General features: G+C 47.7%; 3 protein-coding genes across 4 annotated transcripts; all 3 read right to left on the bottom strand.

Moving 5' to 3' along the window:
* Positions 1-1199: 1199 nt before the first annotated feature.
* Positions 1200-2141, bottom strand: BBBOND_0002230 (hypothetical protein, conserved; the record flags this gene model as incomplete). Of its 2 annotated transcripts, XM_012915063.1 has the most annotated exon segments (6): positions 1200-1615; positions 1804-1843; positions 1894-1918; positions 1938-1993; positions 2032-2067; positions 2118-2141. In XM_012915063.1, the coding sequence occupies 6 exon segments, from the start codon at positions 2139-2141 to the stop codon at positions 1200-1202; spliced, it is 597 nt and encodes a 198-aa protein (XP_012770517.1).
* Positions 2142-3268: 1127 nt separating this feature from the next.
* Positions 3269-8902, bottom strand: BBBOND_0002220 (hypothetical protein, conserved; the record flags this gene model as incomplete). The annotated part of the gene is made up of 1 exon (XM_012915062.1): positions 3269-8902. One exon carries the CDS (start codon positions 8900-8902, stop codon positions 3269-3271), a length of 5634 nt encoding a protein of 1877 aa, XP_012770516.1.
* A 2179-nt stretch (positions 8903-11081) lies between these two features.
* BBBOND_0002210 (hypothetical protein, conserved) lies at positions 11082-16730 on the bottom strand (the record flags this gene model as incomplete). The annotated part of the gene is made up of 1 exon (XM_012915061.1): positions 11082-16730. One exon carries the CDS (start codon positions 16728-16730, stop codon positions 11082-11084), a length of 5649 nt encoding a protein of 1882 aa, XP_012770515.1.
* Between the last annotated feature and the right edge of the window lie 212 nt (positions 16731-16942).

The following is a 16942-nucleotide window of genomic DNA, read 5'->3' as shown; positions in this document are numbered from 1 at the left end:
ATGTAGAGTGGATAAAGGGGCGATGTAGAGTGGGTTAAGGGGCGATGTAGAGTGGATTAGGGAGCGATGTAGAGTGGATAAGGGGCGATGTAGAGTGGATAAAGGGGCGGTGTGAAGTGGATAAGGGAGCGATGTAGAGTGGGTTAAGGGGCGGTGTGAAGTGGATTAGGGAGCGATGTAGAGTGGGTAAAGGAGCGATGTGGAGTGGATTAGGGAGCGATGTGGAGTGGATTAAGGGGCGATGTAGAGTGGGTTAGGGAGCGATGTAAAGTGGATAAGGGGCGATGTAGAGTGGATAAGGGGCGATGTAGAGTGGATAAGGGAGCGATGTGGAGTGGGTTAGGGAGCGATGTGGAGTGGATTAGGGGCGATGTAGAGTGGATAAAGGGGCGATGTAGAGTGGGTTAATGGGCGATGAAGAGTGGGTTAGGGAGCGATGTAGAGTGGGTTAATGGGCGATGTGGAGTGGATAATAATCACCACTTGTGTCCATGTCATCGCTGCCGTGACCATGTCATCGCTGCCGTGACCATGTCATCGCTGCCGTAACCATGTCAGCACTTTGGTCAGCACCTTGGTCAGCACCTTGGTCAACACATTGGTCAGCACCTTGGTCACCACTTTGGTCAGCACTTTGGTTAACACTTTGGTCATGGCATTGGTCAGCACGTTGGTCAGCACATTGGTCAGCACGTTGGTCACCACTTTGGTCACCACTTTGGTCACCACTTAGGTCAACACCTTGGTCAGCACATTGTTCATGGCATTGGTCAAAACGTTGGTCAGCATCTTGGTCAGCACCTTGGTCAACACTTTGGTCGTGGCATTGGTCAGCACTTTGGTCAGCACTTTGGTCAACACGTTGGTCAGCACGTTGGTCAGCACATTGGTCATCAACGCAATCATTACTCTGTCAACAACATTAGACGTCAGTTGCCAGTTGCTTTATTGTCATTAGCTGCGCAGTAGATACCGCACCCTGTGGAACGGCCGGATGCGGAAGTAGCTCATGACGCAGATGACGATGATGATGATGAGTATGGGAGCGATGATGTAAGGGGCGGGGTTATAGTCAACTCACTGCCCATGCGATTGGCCATCAACGCAATCATTACTCCGTCTAGACATTAGATGTCAGTTGGCAGTTAGGTGATCAGTGGAAAATGGATGACGATGTTTGCGCTAACAAATTGCTGCGATCAGCTGTAAAACGCGATGCAGAAGGGTATCTTGCGTACGAGGAAATCGCGGATGTTGCGGCCCACCGGAAAGCGGAAGATGCACAGGTCGAGCAGGATGATGGCGACGATGATGGCAACGATGACGGCGGCGATGGTTTGGGGGTTAGGGCGGAAAGGTGGAGAATTGTTCTCTTGTTCGAGAGCTTCGGTACGGGGGAGAAGCTCTTGACCGGCGGCGTGATCCTGAACATCGGAGGAATCAGCGGGAGGCGGTGGAGGGGGAGGAGCGAGGGGCGTGCAGACGGGATCCCTCTCTTTACATTTCTGTCGACAACAGTTACATTCACATTTGTAAATATTAGTGCAATCCGTTTTGCCGGCTTTACATACGTTAGGATTGCATTGCTTCCTAAGCCGCTTCAGATAGGAATTTGCTGCACATACATCGCAACTGGTATAAATGCCTTTAATACATTCTTTACAACACCATGGGCAGCATTTACATGGTTGAAACTGTATACAACCAGTATCACATCTGCACGTCTTCCTCCAACCCATCGTCATCTTCCCCTCCCACTCCCCTCAACCTGCGAACATATCAATCACCCAGCAACGCACTCACCAACTGCAACACTACCACTGCCGCTCCCACTCCCCTCAACCTGCGAACATATCAATCACGCAAGCAGCACTCACCAACTGCAACACGTACCACTGCCGCTCCCAGTCCCCTCAACCTGCAAACATATCACTCACCTAGCAACGCACTCACCAACTGCCACACTACCACTGCCGCTCCCACTGCCCTCAACCTGCAAACATATCAATCACTCAAGCAGCACTCACCAACTGCAACACTACCACTGCCGCGCCCACTCCCCTCAACCTGCAAACATATCAATCACTCAAGCAGCACTCACCAACTGCAACACGTACCACTGCCGCTCCCAGTCCCCTCATCAACACTCACCTCACCCCTGTATCCCCCCAGCCCGGGCCACGGACACCCACGCTGCCCGGGATACCACAGCTGCCCTGACGCGACGCATGTGATCAGCGCCAACAGCCACTCTAAATTATTGAATATTGGCGACGCCATTAAAATTGCAGCGACCCGTGCGCTCAACTCCCACAGTGCAGCAGCACCGTGCTACGAGCCCCGGTATCGGCGCCATACTGGCGGAGCACGTCGGCTACGTGCCCAAATGTGATGTTAACAATCGCTACATTGCCGCCCATAAACGCTACCTAACCAGGCCAACGCCTATTACGCCACGTGCCAGTGACTCGCAACACACGACTTAGGTCACCCGCCGCGGTCCTTACGACCGCCTACGTTAGCAACCAATCACCCAGCCTCACGTGACACTGACTCAATAGGCAACGCGGACACCTCTCACAGTCAACGCACAGCTCAACGCACCAGGCAATCAACGTGCTACAACACCTACCAAATTACGGTTCATCCGCCAGCTTAGCACTTCGCCTGGGTGCCAGCTTATCACTTTGCCTGTGTGCTAGGTCAACACGTTGCCTGAATGCCAGCTTAGCACTTTGCCTGTGTGCCAGCTTAGCACTTAGCTTGTGTGCTAGGTTAACACTTTGCCTGGGTGCTAGGTTAGCACGTTGCCTGGGTGCTTGCTTACCACTTTGCCTGGGTGCCAGCTTAACACGTTGCCTGGGTGCTAGCTTACCACTTTGCCTGTGTGCTAGCTTACCACTTTGCCTGGATGCTAGGTTAGCACTTAGCCTGGGTGCCAGCTCAGCACTTAGCCTGGTTGCTAGGTTAGCACTTTGCCTGGGTGCTAGGTTAACACTTTGCCTGGTTGCCAGCTTAACACTTTGCCTGTGTGCCAGCTTATCACTTTGCCTGGTTGCTAGCTTACCACTTTGCCTGGGTGCTTGCTTATCACTTTGCCTGGTTGCTAGGTTAGCACTTTGCCTGGTCGTTATTCATAACCTAATCTAGGTGCTATTTAGTTCACAGGTTGCCGCTAGAGTAATTCGAGACATTAGACTACGTTTGTTGGTTAGGTGAGTAGGTGATTCGCTAAGTGAGTTGTTGTGAATTACAAATGTGACGATGATCACGGCTGTAGATACGATATCTTGGCAAGCCTTCCGACTTGCGCCGCCGCCAACAATGATTGCGCTGTTATCTTGTGCGACGAAGGTATCCTCAGGTGTGAGCGGATGTGGAGCACATCCAGTCTGCCAACCATGACGCAGACGAGGTAGAAGAGGGACAGTGACCAGAGTGCGACGGTCATCCACAGGAACGGTCCGCGGATGGTGAAAATGAATTCGTCGCACTTTTCGAACAGCGTTCTGAAGTAGTTGGAATTTAATACATTGTGGAGTTGTCGGTGGAAATTGTGGCAATACCTTTTTCCCTCTGCAGCTGAAAGCGTTGCTGGATTGCCGAACGTGAATCCGAAACTATACAACGTGCTTATGACACCGCGGCATTCAACTAGGCCTTTGCACTGGCAATTATAGGCAGCGCCATGCTTACCCCGTTTACAAGCCGTGCCGTGCGTACAGCGACGACATGCCCAATCCTGGCAGGATATATTGGTAAACGCCCTGAACAAAGATTCAAGACACTGCCAGAACGACCACGGTAAGTACACTGCCCATGACAGGTAGAGACCGGCGTGCTTCTCGGCGGCGTAGTGGTATGCATCACTGTGCAACGTGGACAGGTACGGAGCGCAGTGAACATCCTTGTTCGGATAATTACATGTTTTTGCTTTAGACAATGTTGACAAGTCGGCGTCTGAAGCTTTGGGATGCTCCGTACCGTCGTGCTGCTTGTTGCTGTTATAAGCCTTCTGAAGCGCACCTGTGAGTTCTGATGGCTCCGCATACAAGTCGATGGACTGCTTCCTTATTGCCTTCACAAACGCAGCGTGGACAGCATTTGAGTTGACATCTCTGTTAGCATTAAACGCACCAACCAACGTGAATACAAACTGGAAGTGCTCGGGCAGCGTCGATGGTGGCTTCGGCAGAAGGCACATCAGTGAGGATATTAAGCCTGTACCGATGAAGATCTTGATTGCGTCACGCAACTGTCTGCCCGTTTTGGTGCTTCCTGAGAAGCCCTTGAATCCGAGAGGAAGCAGGCACGGTTGCCCTGGAGCGCTCTTGGAGCAGGTGCTGCATTTCGCCCTGCATCCCACTGACTGCAGTTGGTGCGGCAGATGGCCAGGGAGGCTGTCACTGAGGTATAACATTAGCGGGGACGTTGGTTGACAGTTTACTTGGCACTTTGGTTGGCCGTTTGGTTCTTCGTTTGAGTGCTCGTTACACTGCGATTTCGTTGTAGGGATGTCCCTCCCGTAGCGGCACTGTGACCAGCCGTGGTGTTCGGGCTTGATGTTACACTGCAGTTCCAAGAACCGGAACACGGGCAACAATCGGCGCAGTAGGTCCAGCAGCATGTCCATGCAGTCCGACGGATCGGATGGGTAATGGAAGTTGAATGAGTTGTTGCAGAAGTCGGAGGCGTAGACGGTCCTGGAGTCGCCAGTGCCGACAACGGCAGTCAATACGTCATACGACGTTGCACAGATGTGTTCCACGGCTTTACGTACGTAGTTATACGATATGTTCCGGGGGTGTGCTGTTATGGATTGGGCTGCCATGTCAGTCGATGTGAGCTCAAGTTCGTCGTCGCCTGCCGCCTTCTTATGCGGGTTGTCAAATAGGTCACTGATGGTGATATCACGCATCGTAGCATATACTGCAGTGTACGGGAAACCGCTGAGCCAGATTAATATGTCGTACACGGAGCACGGATGTTGCCTCGATGATGCCGTGAGCAGGTGGCAGAGTTCGTTGTACTGCTCGAAGTGGCTGAATATGCAGTCAATGGCGTCGAAGACGTGGAAGTGATTGTCTTTTCTCTGCTTGTTCGATTCACACCATCTAAGATGTGCGTTGTCTGTGGCACCGCTAATTGCTAGCAGCAGCCGCTTAGCAACGTTCTCCCCCGCCACTGTCGGTTTGTTTTGCAACTCACCGTTCTGCAGCGTAGCATCGGAGACCGCGTAGCCGTGGGCGACAAACGATCTTCCCACGTCGGTGGACTTATTAATTTGCTGTCCACGTAGACTCTTGCAATTGTGCGTCAAGTCGGTCAACGTGGCCTTTAGGGTGCAGACCACGGTGAGGCATATTTTGGCGAATTTTGCGCCATACGGCGTTAATTTCTGTCTCTCAAACATCTCACCGCCAAACGTCTCACTGTCGTAGGTCGAGATGTAGGCCTTGTCGAGCGCAGTGACTAGGGCGGTAAAGCCTTCCTTGAGAGATTGCAGCATCGACGTGGAGGAGACGCCAAATTGTTGAGGAGCGAGTTTGCCAATAACGTCGTTAAATGAATCCAGATTCTGACGAAATTGGTAGTCGAAGCGCTGCGACTCGCGTATGCCGTCAAGCAAAGTGTGAAGGGCATCCTTAGTCGGCTTGAGTTTGGTGAAGTCGGAAGCGAAATCCGCTTGTTTGTGATAATAGTTGAAAAAGCGTCTTACTGCGTGATTTAGCTTTCCGGCAGCCTGAGTCAGCGGAGATTGTTTTTGTGCGGGTGATGTAGCCTCGATTTTCTTGATGCCCTCGATACATTTATCGTCCTTAATGAACTTATCTTCGAATTGCTTCATAAAGCCTTTCGCACCCTTGTCGGCGTCCGCCGTTATTGCGGCGGGAAGCCCATTGAGCTCACTCTTGCATTTAGTGGAGAAGTCTGCGAGCAGCAATTTGATAAAGGCGATATACCTTTTACGTAATTCATGAATGATATCAGTTTCGGCTTGTGTCACTTCAATGTTCGCGTCCTGTTCGAGATCTTTGACGATTTGTTCTCCGGCTTTGTCGGCAAATTGCGTGAGGAATGTGTCAGTTTGTTTGATCGCGTTGTCCAAGTTATTTGTTCGGAGTTTGTGGATATCATCTCTAATTTTTTTCAGTTCAACATCGATTCTGCCATTTTTCATACCTTCCAAGTATTCCTTGGCGTCTCTGCAAATGGATCGAATTGCTGTGCAGAGGTCTTTTAGTTTGGTTTCAACACCGGGTACGTTGGTGGATTTAATTTTTTCGATTTCCGCCTTGATTGTCATGAGACCTTTGGTTGGTTGACCGTCAGCTGTCCACGGTGCGTCGCCATCATTAAGGCCATGCGTTCTTAACGCTTCCAACTTCGTTGTGACCTGACCACTTAATGTTGATCTCAGCTTAGTAATAACTGATGTAATTGATTCAACGGCCACTTGGATGGCAGATATTTGCGGAGGCAGAGTTTCGCCTTGCAAACGGTGAAGCGAGTCATGAATGATTTTTAGCCCTTTAGCGAACGCATACGGAATCTGTTCACTTTCGAGTCCCTTTTGCAGCTGCCCGAGATACACCTTGACACCTTTATTGTCATTGTTTGAATATGCATCTCCACCGCTCTCATCACTAACAAGTTTAGTCAGCCATTCGAGCTCATTTTCAATCACTCTGAATGCTGAAGTAATTTTCTTTTTGGTTTCACTCACGGCTCCATGGCCGTGTTGGTCCACATGATCACCCGCCTTGAAGTCTGACAAAGCGTTGTCCACTTCGGCAATCTTTTGTGTAATATCGCCTCTAGCACCTTTCTCGCTTTGGATGTTGAGAGATGTATGCGCAGAGTTGTAACCTTGAAAGCTTTCAACGTCGACATCGGTTGGACTATCACGCTTCATGTATTGAACGTGGCTTTTAATATCTTTTATGGCCGCTCTAAGCTCTCCTTCAGTAGGAGTGCGTGTTGTCGATGCTTTATATTCTGGCATGAGAGCATTGTCGGGAGATTCAGTTGCTGTTTTCAAATGTATGCTTTCTTTGTCCTTGATCAACTGTTGAAGTTCTTCGTTCAAACTGTCGCCAATAGCGTCGATGATTGATTTATTCTCATGATTTTTTAGTCCAGTTCGAAGAATCTTGACGAGTGCATCAACATTGTCAAGTGGATTTTTGTCTGTCCAGAGATATTTGTACTTGAAGTCTGGAATTATACTATTCTGCAGTCCACTTGCAGCCTGATTAAGCCACTTCGCAATGGGTGAATTATTACCATTTAGACCGTCAGCAATTCTTCCAGCAACAGCAACGCTAAGAGTTACCGGCGTCTGGCCCTGAGGCTTCCCCTCCCCATCTCTTCTGGGCACATTCAGCGTAATAGTACCGGCGCCGTTATTACTGGTAATCTGTATTTCCTTCATCATCTTGACGTATGCATCAATTACTTCATTTTTAATCCTACCCCTAAGACTAACCAGATCATTTTTAACATGCTCATCCAACCTGTTAAGAACGTCCAAAATGCCAGTCGCTTTCCCCGGGGCTGTTTCTTCGCCAATAGCACTGATCACCTTGTTATGTACATCTTTTAATTTATGCTGATATACCTCTTCGAGTTTAGATAGCATCGATTTCAGTTCACCTGGCAACCTCTTAATTTTAGTATATGCTGAGCTGTAAGCCGTTAAAAGTTTACCAGCCAAATCTTGTAAGAGCTTTGCTTTTTCCCTAATTGTTGAGCCATTCGTATCAACGTCTGCAAGTATTTTTTTACATTTACGCTCGGCCTTGCCAATAATATCTCCTGCCTCCGTCTTCCACTTATCCAAATTAGCAACTTCATCTTGGAGACTTTTTTTTATTACGCCAATCTGTGTATTAGCACTTGTAATTCCATCTAAGGCTTTACCAATTTGCGTTTTATCACGTGCATCCCTTTTGTTTTCCTTCGGCTCCAAATCATCATGCACTTCCGTCGTCTTCGTAATAGCTTCGCTCAGCACACCCTCCGCCTTACCCTTCCAAGTGTCCAAATCGCCAACCCGATGTCCAAGTTCTTCTCCGATTTTTTTAATCGCGGCCTGAAGTTGTGGCAGATTTTTGGTCGCTGCATCACCATCGACTTCCTTTTTAATTTTGTCTACCGTTGTCAATAAGGTATCGATGACTTTCTTGGCCTCTTTCATCCAGCTCTCAAGTTCCTTGACGTACTGCGCCAACTTGTCTTCAATGTCAACAAGTTTTGCTCTAATTTCACGAACCTTTTCCTTCAGCCTCTCCACCAGTTGCTTAACCTTTTTTTTAATATGCTCATTTACCTTACATTTGACGTCGTGAAGCTTTGTTTTAATTTTTGCTTCCATACTCTGTAAATCATTCTTTTCATGTCCTGCCAACTTGTTCAGTCCTTCACGTTCATGCTTAATATTTTCACGCACGTTCTCTATTTTAGTACTCAAATTAGGATTTAAGTCTCTAATTGCGTTTCTTAATTCCTCCGCATTGTTTTTCATATCTAAAGCGTTGTTGAATTTGTCGGCTTCTTTTAGACATTCTTCCACTGTCTGGTCGGCGGCTACGATGAGATTAACAATTTTCACGGGGTCATCCGCATTTCGTGGAGGCAACAATTTTTCTAATCTTTCTGCTGAATATTTATCTGCATCTTTCTGCATTTTTGTTAATACATCACTCACCTTTTTATTCGACTTCATGACAGCATCATTATACCCCCGCACCCCTGCGACCACCTTTCCAATCGCGACATTAAAACCTTTTTTGCCGCCGTGTTTATTGGTCTTCAAAGCTTCAATTGCATCATTAATTTCATTTTTATGCTGCCCTAAATGGCCTTTGATGTTACTGAGAACACCACTCAAAAATCCCATCACCCCGTCACACAGCCTATCCAGGTCGGAGTACACAATGCCAGAGCCGTCGTAGCCTTTAGTCTCAGAGTTGAAGCCGAGGAAAGTTTCGAGGCCGGAACATAAATTCTCTAAGAGATTTTTACAACTGTTTTCTTCAGTCAATCCTTTAAGACTCTCTCCAAGCTTTTTAACCTGCTGCAACTTGGACTGGATGTCATTCAAGGCTCTTCTAGTAGCATCGTCAGTAAGAGAATGGTCAGTATCAGCAAGTTATTATAATGTTTAATGGAGGTCATAGCGTTAATAAGACGAAGTAATTAGAGAGATTTGGAGTTAGGGTGAACATGATGGGACATGGCAGTGGCAAAAGGTGGAAGAGGGAAGTGAAGGGTGACAAGGCACAAGTTATTAAAATGGTTTAAGAAGGTCATAGCGGTATAATGACAAGGTAATTTGGGCGATGTAGAGTGGGTTAAGGGGCGATGAGGAGTGGGTAAAGGGGCGATGTGGAGTGGGTTAAGGGGAGATGTAGAGTGGATAAAGGGGCGATGTGGAGTGGATAAGGGAGCGATGTGGAGTTGGTAAAGGGGCGATGTAGAGTGGGTTAAGGGGCGATGTAGAGTGGATAAAGGAGCGATGTAGAGTGGGTAAAGGGGCGATGTAGTGTGGGTTAGGGAGTGATGTAGAGTGGGTTAAGGGGCGATGTAGAGTGGATAAAGGGGCGATGTAGAGTGGGTTAGGGAGCGATGTAGAGTGGATAAGGGGCGATGTGGAGTGGGTAAAGGGGCGATGAAGGGTGGGTAAAGGGGCGATGTAGAGTGGGTAAAGGGGCGATGTAGAGTGGGTTAAGGGACGATGTAGAGTGGGTTAGGGAGCGATGTGGAGTGGATAAGGAGCGATGTAGAGTGGATAAGGGGCGATGTAGAGTGGGTAAAGGGGCGATGTAGAGTGGATAAGGGAGCGATGTGGAGTGGACAAAGGAGCGATGTAGAGTGGATAAGGGAGCGATGTAGAGTGGATAAAGGGGCGATGTGGAGTGGATAAAGGAGCGATGTAGAGTGGGTTAAGGGGCGATGTAGAGTGGGTAAAGGGGCGATGTGGAGTGGATCAAGGAGCGATGTAGAGTGGGTAAGGGGCGATGTAGAGTGGGTTAAGGGGCGATGTAGAGTGGATAAAGGAGCGATGTAGAGTGGATAAAGGGGCGATGTAGAGTAGTTAAAGGGGCGATGTAGAGTGGATAAGGGGCGATGTAGAGTGGGTTAGGGAGCGATGTAGAGTGGGTTAAGGGGCGATGTGGAGTGGGTAAAGGGGCGATGTGGAGTGGGTTAGGGAGCGATGAAGAGTGGATAAAGGGGCGATGTGGAGTGGGTTAAGGGGCGATGTAGAGTGGATAAAGGAGCGATGTAGAGTGGATAAAGGGGCGATGTAGAGTGGATAAAGGGGCGATGTAGAGTGGGTAAAGGGGCGATGTAGAGTGGGTTAGGGAGCGATGTAGAGTGGATGATAATCACCACTTAAGTCACTACTGTCATCGCTGCCGAGACCATGTCATCGCTGCCGTAACCATGTCATCGCTGCCGTGACCATGTCATCGCTGCCGTGACCTTGTCATCGCTGCCGTGACCTTGTCATCGCTGCTGTAACCATGTCATCGCTGCCGTGACTATGTCATCGCTGCCGTGACCATGTCATCGCTGCCGTAACGATGTCACCGCTGCTGTGACCATGTCATCGCTGCCGTGACCATGTCCTCGCTGCCGTGACCATCAACTTGGTCAGCACGTTGGTCAGCACGTTGGTCAGCACTTTGGTTATGGCATTGGTCAGCACTTGGGTCACCACGTTGGTCAGGTGGTAGGTCAGCACATTGGTCACCACGTTGGTCGTGGCATTGGTCACCACTTTGGTCATGGCATTGGTCATGGCATTGGTCATGGCATTGGTCAGCACATTGGTCAGCACGCTGGTCAGCACATTGGTCAGGTGCTAGGTCACCACTTTGGTCATGGCATTGGTCAGCACATTGGTCACCACTTTGGTCAGCACTTTGGTCACCACTTTAGTTAACTACTACACAATCACATACAACGATTAATGAGTGATACGAAACATTGAAGCACAATTCATAAGTTAGGTGAGTAGGTGATGCTAGGTGAGTAGTTACGTGAGTTACAATGAGTTACAAGTGTGACTATAATTACGGTTGCAGGTACGATATCTTGGCAAGCCTTCCGACTTGCGCTGCAGCCAACAATGACTGCGCCGTTATCTTGTGCGATGACGGTATCCTCAGGTGTGAGCGTATGTGGAGCACATCCAGTCTGCCAACCATCACGCAGATGAGGTAGAAGAGCGATAGTGACCAGAGCGCGATGTTGAGCCATATAAACGGCTGCCTGATGGTAAATATGAATTCGTCACATTCCGTGAACAGTTTTTTGAAATAATCGGAATTAAGTACGTTGCTCAATTGAGAACAGAAATCGTGACAATATCTTTTTTCGTCTTCGTCCAACAATTTTTTTGAATCGCCAAATGCGAATCCGTAACTGTAGAATGTGCTTTGCACTCCGCGACATCTAACAATACTCCAGCATTTGCAGTTGTAGTCCACACCATGCTTACCGGATCTACACGTGTCGCTGTTTATACAACTGCGACATCCGTACTGCTGACATGAGATACCACAAAATGCAGTATATAGCTCATCGAGATATTTCCAAAATTCCCAAGGGAGATAGACGGCCCACGATAAGTATAGTTTAACGTGTTTTTTAGCCAAGTACATATAGTTCTCTTGCCATAGTGTGGAAAGATATGGAGCGCAATAAATGTTGCGTTTGTTAGGAAGCATACATGACGTGGTCGTCGATAAGCTCGACAAATCGGATTTTTCAGCTTCCGTATGCGGCCATGCATGATCACTCGGCGTGCTAGCATAGGTGTTCCTAAGTACTTCGCTGAGTTTTGATGGTTCAGTATATAGGCCAATAGATGCGCCATCGATAGATGATGCAAAGGACTCTGCAATTATATTGCTACCGGAGTCATTCCACTGTCTGCCAAGTGACAGAGCAAAACCAAAGTGTTCCGGTAACGTAGATGGCGGCTGGGGAACCAGGCAGAGAAGAGATGAAAGCAGACCACCACCGAAGAATAACCGCAGTATTTCACATACATTCTCCCCTGTTTTGGTTGACCCAGAAAAACAACGGAATCCCATGGGCGTTAAGCAGGGCATTCCGGGTTTACTACCAGGGCATGTTGTACATTTAGGTTTGCAACCAATACTGCTTATTTGGTGCGGTAAATGTCCGGGCAAGCAATCGTATAAGTAGGACATTAATGGAGACGTTGGTTGGCAATCTACTTTGCTGTTTGCCTGGCACGTTGGTTGACACTTTGGTTGGCTTTCTGCTTTGTCGCTTGAGTGGTCGGTACATTGGGATGTGGCCGACGGGATATCCCTGCCGTAACGGCAATTGCGCCATCCATAATCGTCTGCGCTGTGCCTACAACGGTTGAACAAGTATTGCAGCTGCGGCAGAAGTCTACGCAGTACGTCCACAACGGTGATGAGACAATCATCTCCCTTGGAGGGGTACTTCATTGATAGTGAGTTATTGCAAAAGTCGCTTCCGTAGATGCTCATGGCATCGCCATGTCCGGATATTGTTGTCAAGACGTCATACGATGCTGAGCATACGTGGTTCAGCACCTTCACGACGCCCTTATACGTGATCTGTTTAGGGTACGCATCCAGATTGGAGTCGTGCAGGTCAAATACAGTGAACTCGATATCACCGTCTGTCTCCTTTGTTTGCTTGTTAGGATTTGCGAATGGTTCACTAAGACCATCAGTTACCAACTCATCGTACACCCTGTTATGTGGAAGCCCTGCCAGCCATATGAGCATTTCGTACGCGGAGCATGGTTGTCTCTTCGCTGTGGAAGTGGAATAGTGGCAAACTTCGAAGTACTGCTTGGCGTGAGTCGCTAGGCATCTAATTATATCAAACACATTGAAGTAATTGTCATTATCACGTTTCTTCGATTCACACATTTTAAGGTGTTGGTTGTCATTGGCGCCGCTGACCCTCCAAGTGAGTCTGTTGGAAACGTACTGGCCGCTTATGACTGTTCTGTTTTGCAGCTCCCAGTGTTCTTTATTCTCTTCCGAAACCTTAAAGCCGAGGCGCACGAACAATCTTCCGAGATCGGTGGATGAATTGATTTTTTGTCCCGTCAGACTCTTGCACTCATGCTTCAACCCATACAACGATACGTCGAGAGTACGCAATGCGGTAAGGAATACTTTGGCGTAATACATGCCATATTTAGTCAATGTTTTATCACCTTTAACCAAATCATCGGCGAACGTCTCACCGTCGTACGCGGAGATGTACGCCTTTCCAACTTCACTAACAAACCCTTCAACACCCTTGCCGGTACTGTCGAGCAGAGGAGTCGTGGTCCTGGCGAAGGATTCGGGAGCGAGGGTGGCAGTTGCGGAGGCGAGCTGATCTAGCATGGAGGTGAGTTCGTGGTTATAGCGGTGATTACTAATGTGATCGAGCAGGCTGTTGAGTGCGGAATGCGCAGCGTCGAGTTTGGAGGTGTACAGCTGTTCCACGCCGGTGGGCTTGGGATTGGTTTTCTCGTTATTCGCTTCGTGAACGCGTTTGATCTCTGCTTTGATGTACGTGTTGAGTGGATGCCAGAATTCCTTGAATTTCTGCGACAGATTTTTGAACGCATCCTTATGATTCACATTTCTCGACAGCTGACCTACGAGACCCTTGAGTCTCTCAATATTGTCTTCGTTGGTCTCATCACCGTTAATCGTCCCCTGCAACGTCCGCATAAAACCCTTAAAGCCGTGCTGCCTGTCGGTGTCGATCTCGCCGGGGAGGGGCTTTAGTTCCTTCTGCACCTTGTCGGCAAAGGCCTGCAGCATCTCTTTGACGGACGTCACGTAGTTTTTGTTGGCCTGGGTGATGAGAGAGGTTTCGGCTTTTTTGACTTCATCTTCGACGTGTCCGTTCAAATCTCGTATTGTCTTATCACGCAATTGATTGGCTTGTTTTTTGAAGGCTGTAGCATCTTTGATGACCTGGCTTATGTCACCGTTTAACAAGGCCACAAGATTGTCGTGGATTTTTTGCAGCGTGTTATCCGCAGCATTTGTGCCATGTTCCTTCTTGCCGATGTTGGTTTCTAATTTTTGCAAATGTTCGTTCACTTGTTTGCCTGCCTCCTCGAAAGCTGCCAAAAGGTCTTTGAGATTCGTAGTGATCGCGGTGGACAAAGTTGTGAATACGGCTCCACCCTCTGTCGCTTTTTTTTCAGCCGTGAAATCCGTCTCAGCTTTATTTTTTATCCCCTCGAGCGCAGCGTCAATTTCACTCTTGATCGTCACGAGGCCTTTGACAGTATGTTGACCTTTTAAGCCGTCAGAGGAGAGCTCAACAGAATCTCCTGCCTTAAGCATTTTCCCCAAATCCTCTAGGTATGCGTGGACTTCATTGTTAGCGTCGCCTTTAACAAGTTTCTGTACGGCGTCGGTGAATTGTTCCAGACTCGTGTCGACGGTGGCGCGCAGGGTGGAGAAAGTGGCTTTGTTAAATTTTTGTGGCTGATTGCCATTAGTATCGTCAACATTTTTCAAGCAGTTTTCATTTGTATTAACCGTTGTTTGAATACTTTTTATGGTTTGCGGGAGGGTGCCTTCACTGCCTGTTATCTCAGCGCCTTTACGCAGACTCGATGAATCAACGTGACTTTTGTAGGTGGCGAATTGATGGGAAAGAGTCACCTTATCCGGATCACGTAATCCATCTGGTATGTTCTTTCTATCATCCTCCCCTATTTTCTCCTGCACCCTGCTGGCTATTTCCGTCGTAACATTGCCAAATTGGGTACCCGTAGCGAACCCTTGAATCTGATCGTGAAGCGTATCTCCGAGGCCTGTGACCTCTTTTATAGCGGTGTCCAGATTACTTATTTCAGCTGTAGCAGAATATTTTTCAAAGTAAATAGCCATTTTTCCAGCCGCCTCCGACACTGACGTAAGCACAGTTTGGATAGCTTTTGTTAGAAGATCATTTTTATAACGAGATGAGTGTTGTGTTTGCTCATTCTGCTTTACGTCACCTTCAATCAGACCTATTATAGCATGTCTCTTATTTACTACTTCTTTCGCATAGCTATTAAGATATTCTTTGATATCCGCCAAATTCTCACGAGGCGTATTCCGGGTACCCATGGCTGTGTTGGATGAACCAGGAAGCGATTTTAAAGTATCTGTAACATGTTTAATAACTATTTCTTTCACTGTGTGCTCTTCGGACACTTTCAACGCACTATAACTCTTATTACGGCTGACATACCAATCAATCAATTGCTGCACTCCCTCACTCTTTACAATAGCACTCACCCACGCCTGTACTATACTCGCAAACGCCTGCTTGAATCCCTTAGCATACTCCTTCACGCCGGCAACAATCTTATCCAAATGCCCTGGCGGTACTCCACCTTCTTTAGCAATCTTATCAGTAAGCTCCGTCAGCGCTGCTTTGATCTTGTCATTCAGATCTCCCGTGATGTAACTCTTCATCTCTCTTTTAATCCCATCCTTCACCGATTTCAAATTCTTCCTAAGCTCCTCGTCCATCTTTTTAACCTCCCCTAACGCTTTTTCGACCAACTGGGTAACCTGCGTCTTAGCCTCAAACGCCTTCTTTCTTAGATCATCAGCGGTAGTTTGCAACTCTTTAGCTGCCTTCGTAATTTCGTCTCTTTCAGGATGTGTTGAGCTATCACTCCCCTTCAACTTCTCAACAATGACACCGCACTTCTGCTTCGCCTTCGTAACGGCCGCGTCACCTGCCTTCTTCCACTTATCCAACTCGCTAACATTTTCTTTTTTTGCCTTATCAATACCATCAACCACAGACCGCTTCGCACCCTCAAATTTCCAGTAGAGATCCGTAGCCTTGTCCTTGAACTCCTTGGCTTTCTCATTTATGTTATCCTGGTTTTGCCAACCCGGTCCTTTTTGCTCGATTTCTTTCGTATCCTTAATTGCTTGAATCACCATTTCGTCTGCATCTTTAATCCACCTCCCTAATTCATTAACATAATTCCAAAGCGTCGCGCTGATCCTCTTTAGCAATTGCAAAATTGCCGCGACTTTCTCATTCACCTTGCTAACAAGCTCATTGACATCTTTCAAAATTCGCTCATTGACACAGCTTTTAAGCGTTTTGAGCTTATTACTAATCATACTAGTCATCGCAGCCAAATTCTCTTTTTGCTTCTTCGACAGTGTCGTAAGCCTCTCAGCCTCATGCGTGATATTGTTTCTCGCATGGGTTATTTTTAATCTCAGGTCAGCATTCAAGTCTTTAAATTGCTGCTTTGGCTCAACATTAGCACCTGTCCTCCATGCGTTTATTTCTCTTATGACAAAATTACTATCGAAATTCATACCTTTTTTTGCATACTCGTCGGCCAGCTTAGTGACCAAGGTTTCAGCCTGCATGACTTCATCAAGATTTTCTGAATCAGCATTATTTTCTAAAATTTTACCTACCTCATTTTGGAGCGTTTTCATGTCATTATTCATATTGTTTATCATTGTTTTCACATGGTCGTTAGACTCTTTCACTTTACCATTATACTCCCGCACCTTCTCCGCCACCGTCTCAATGACACTAAAACCCTCACGCCCGGCGGATAATTTAGGCCTTAATTCACTCTCAACAAAATGTTTTAAATCATTTTTACCCACACTGTAAGGCTGTTTCTCGCTGACATCCTTAAGCACCTGATACAAAAATCCCATCACCCCGTCACACAGCCTGTCCAAGTCAGAGTACACAATGCCACTGCCGTCGTAGCCTTTGGAGTCTTTGTTGAAGCCGAGGAATGTTTCGAGGCCGTCACATAAATTAACAAGGAGATTTTTAGGCTCATCTTTTGCATTCTTAAGATTCCCATAAAATCCACAAAGCTTCTCCACTTCCTTCAAAGCGGCCAACTTGGACTGCAATTTGG

Source organism: Babesia bigemina, scaffold Bbigscaff_64534 (genome assembly GCF_000981445.1).
Source record: "Babesia bigemina genome assembly Bbig001, scaffold Bbigscaff_64534".
NCBI classification, from domain to species: Eukaryota; Apicomplexa; class Aconoidasida; order Piroplasmida; family Babesiidae; genus Babesia; species Babesia bigemina.
Note: the sequence above shows the minus strand (reverse complement) of the source record. Positions and strands in the feature narration are given on the sequence as shown.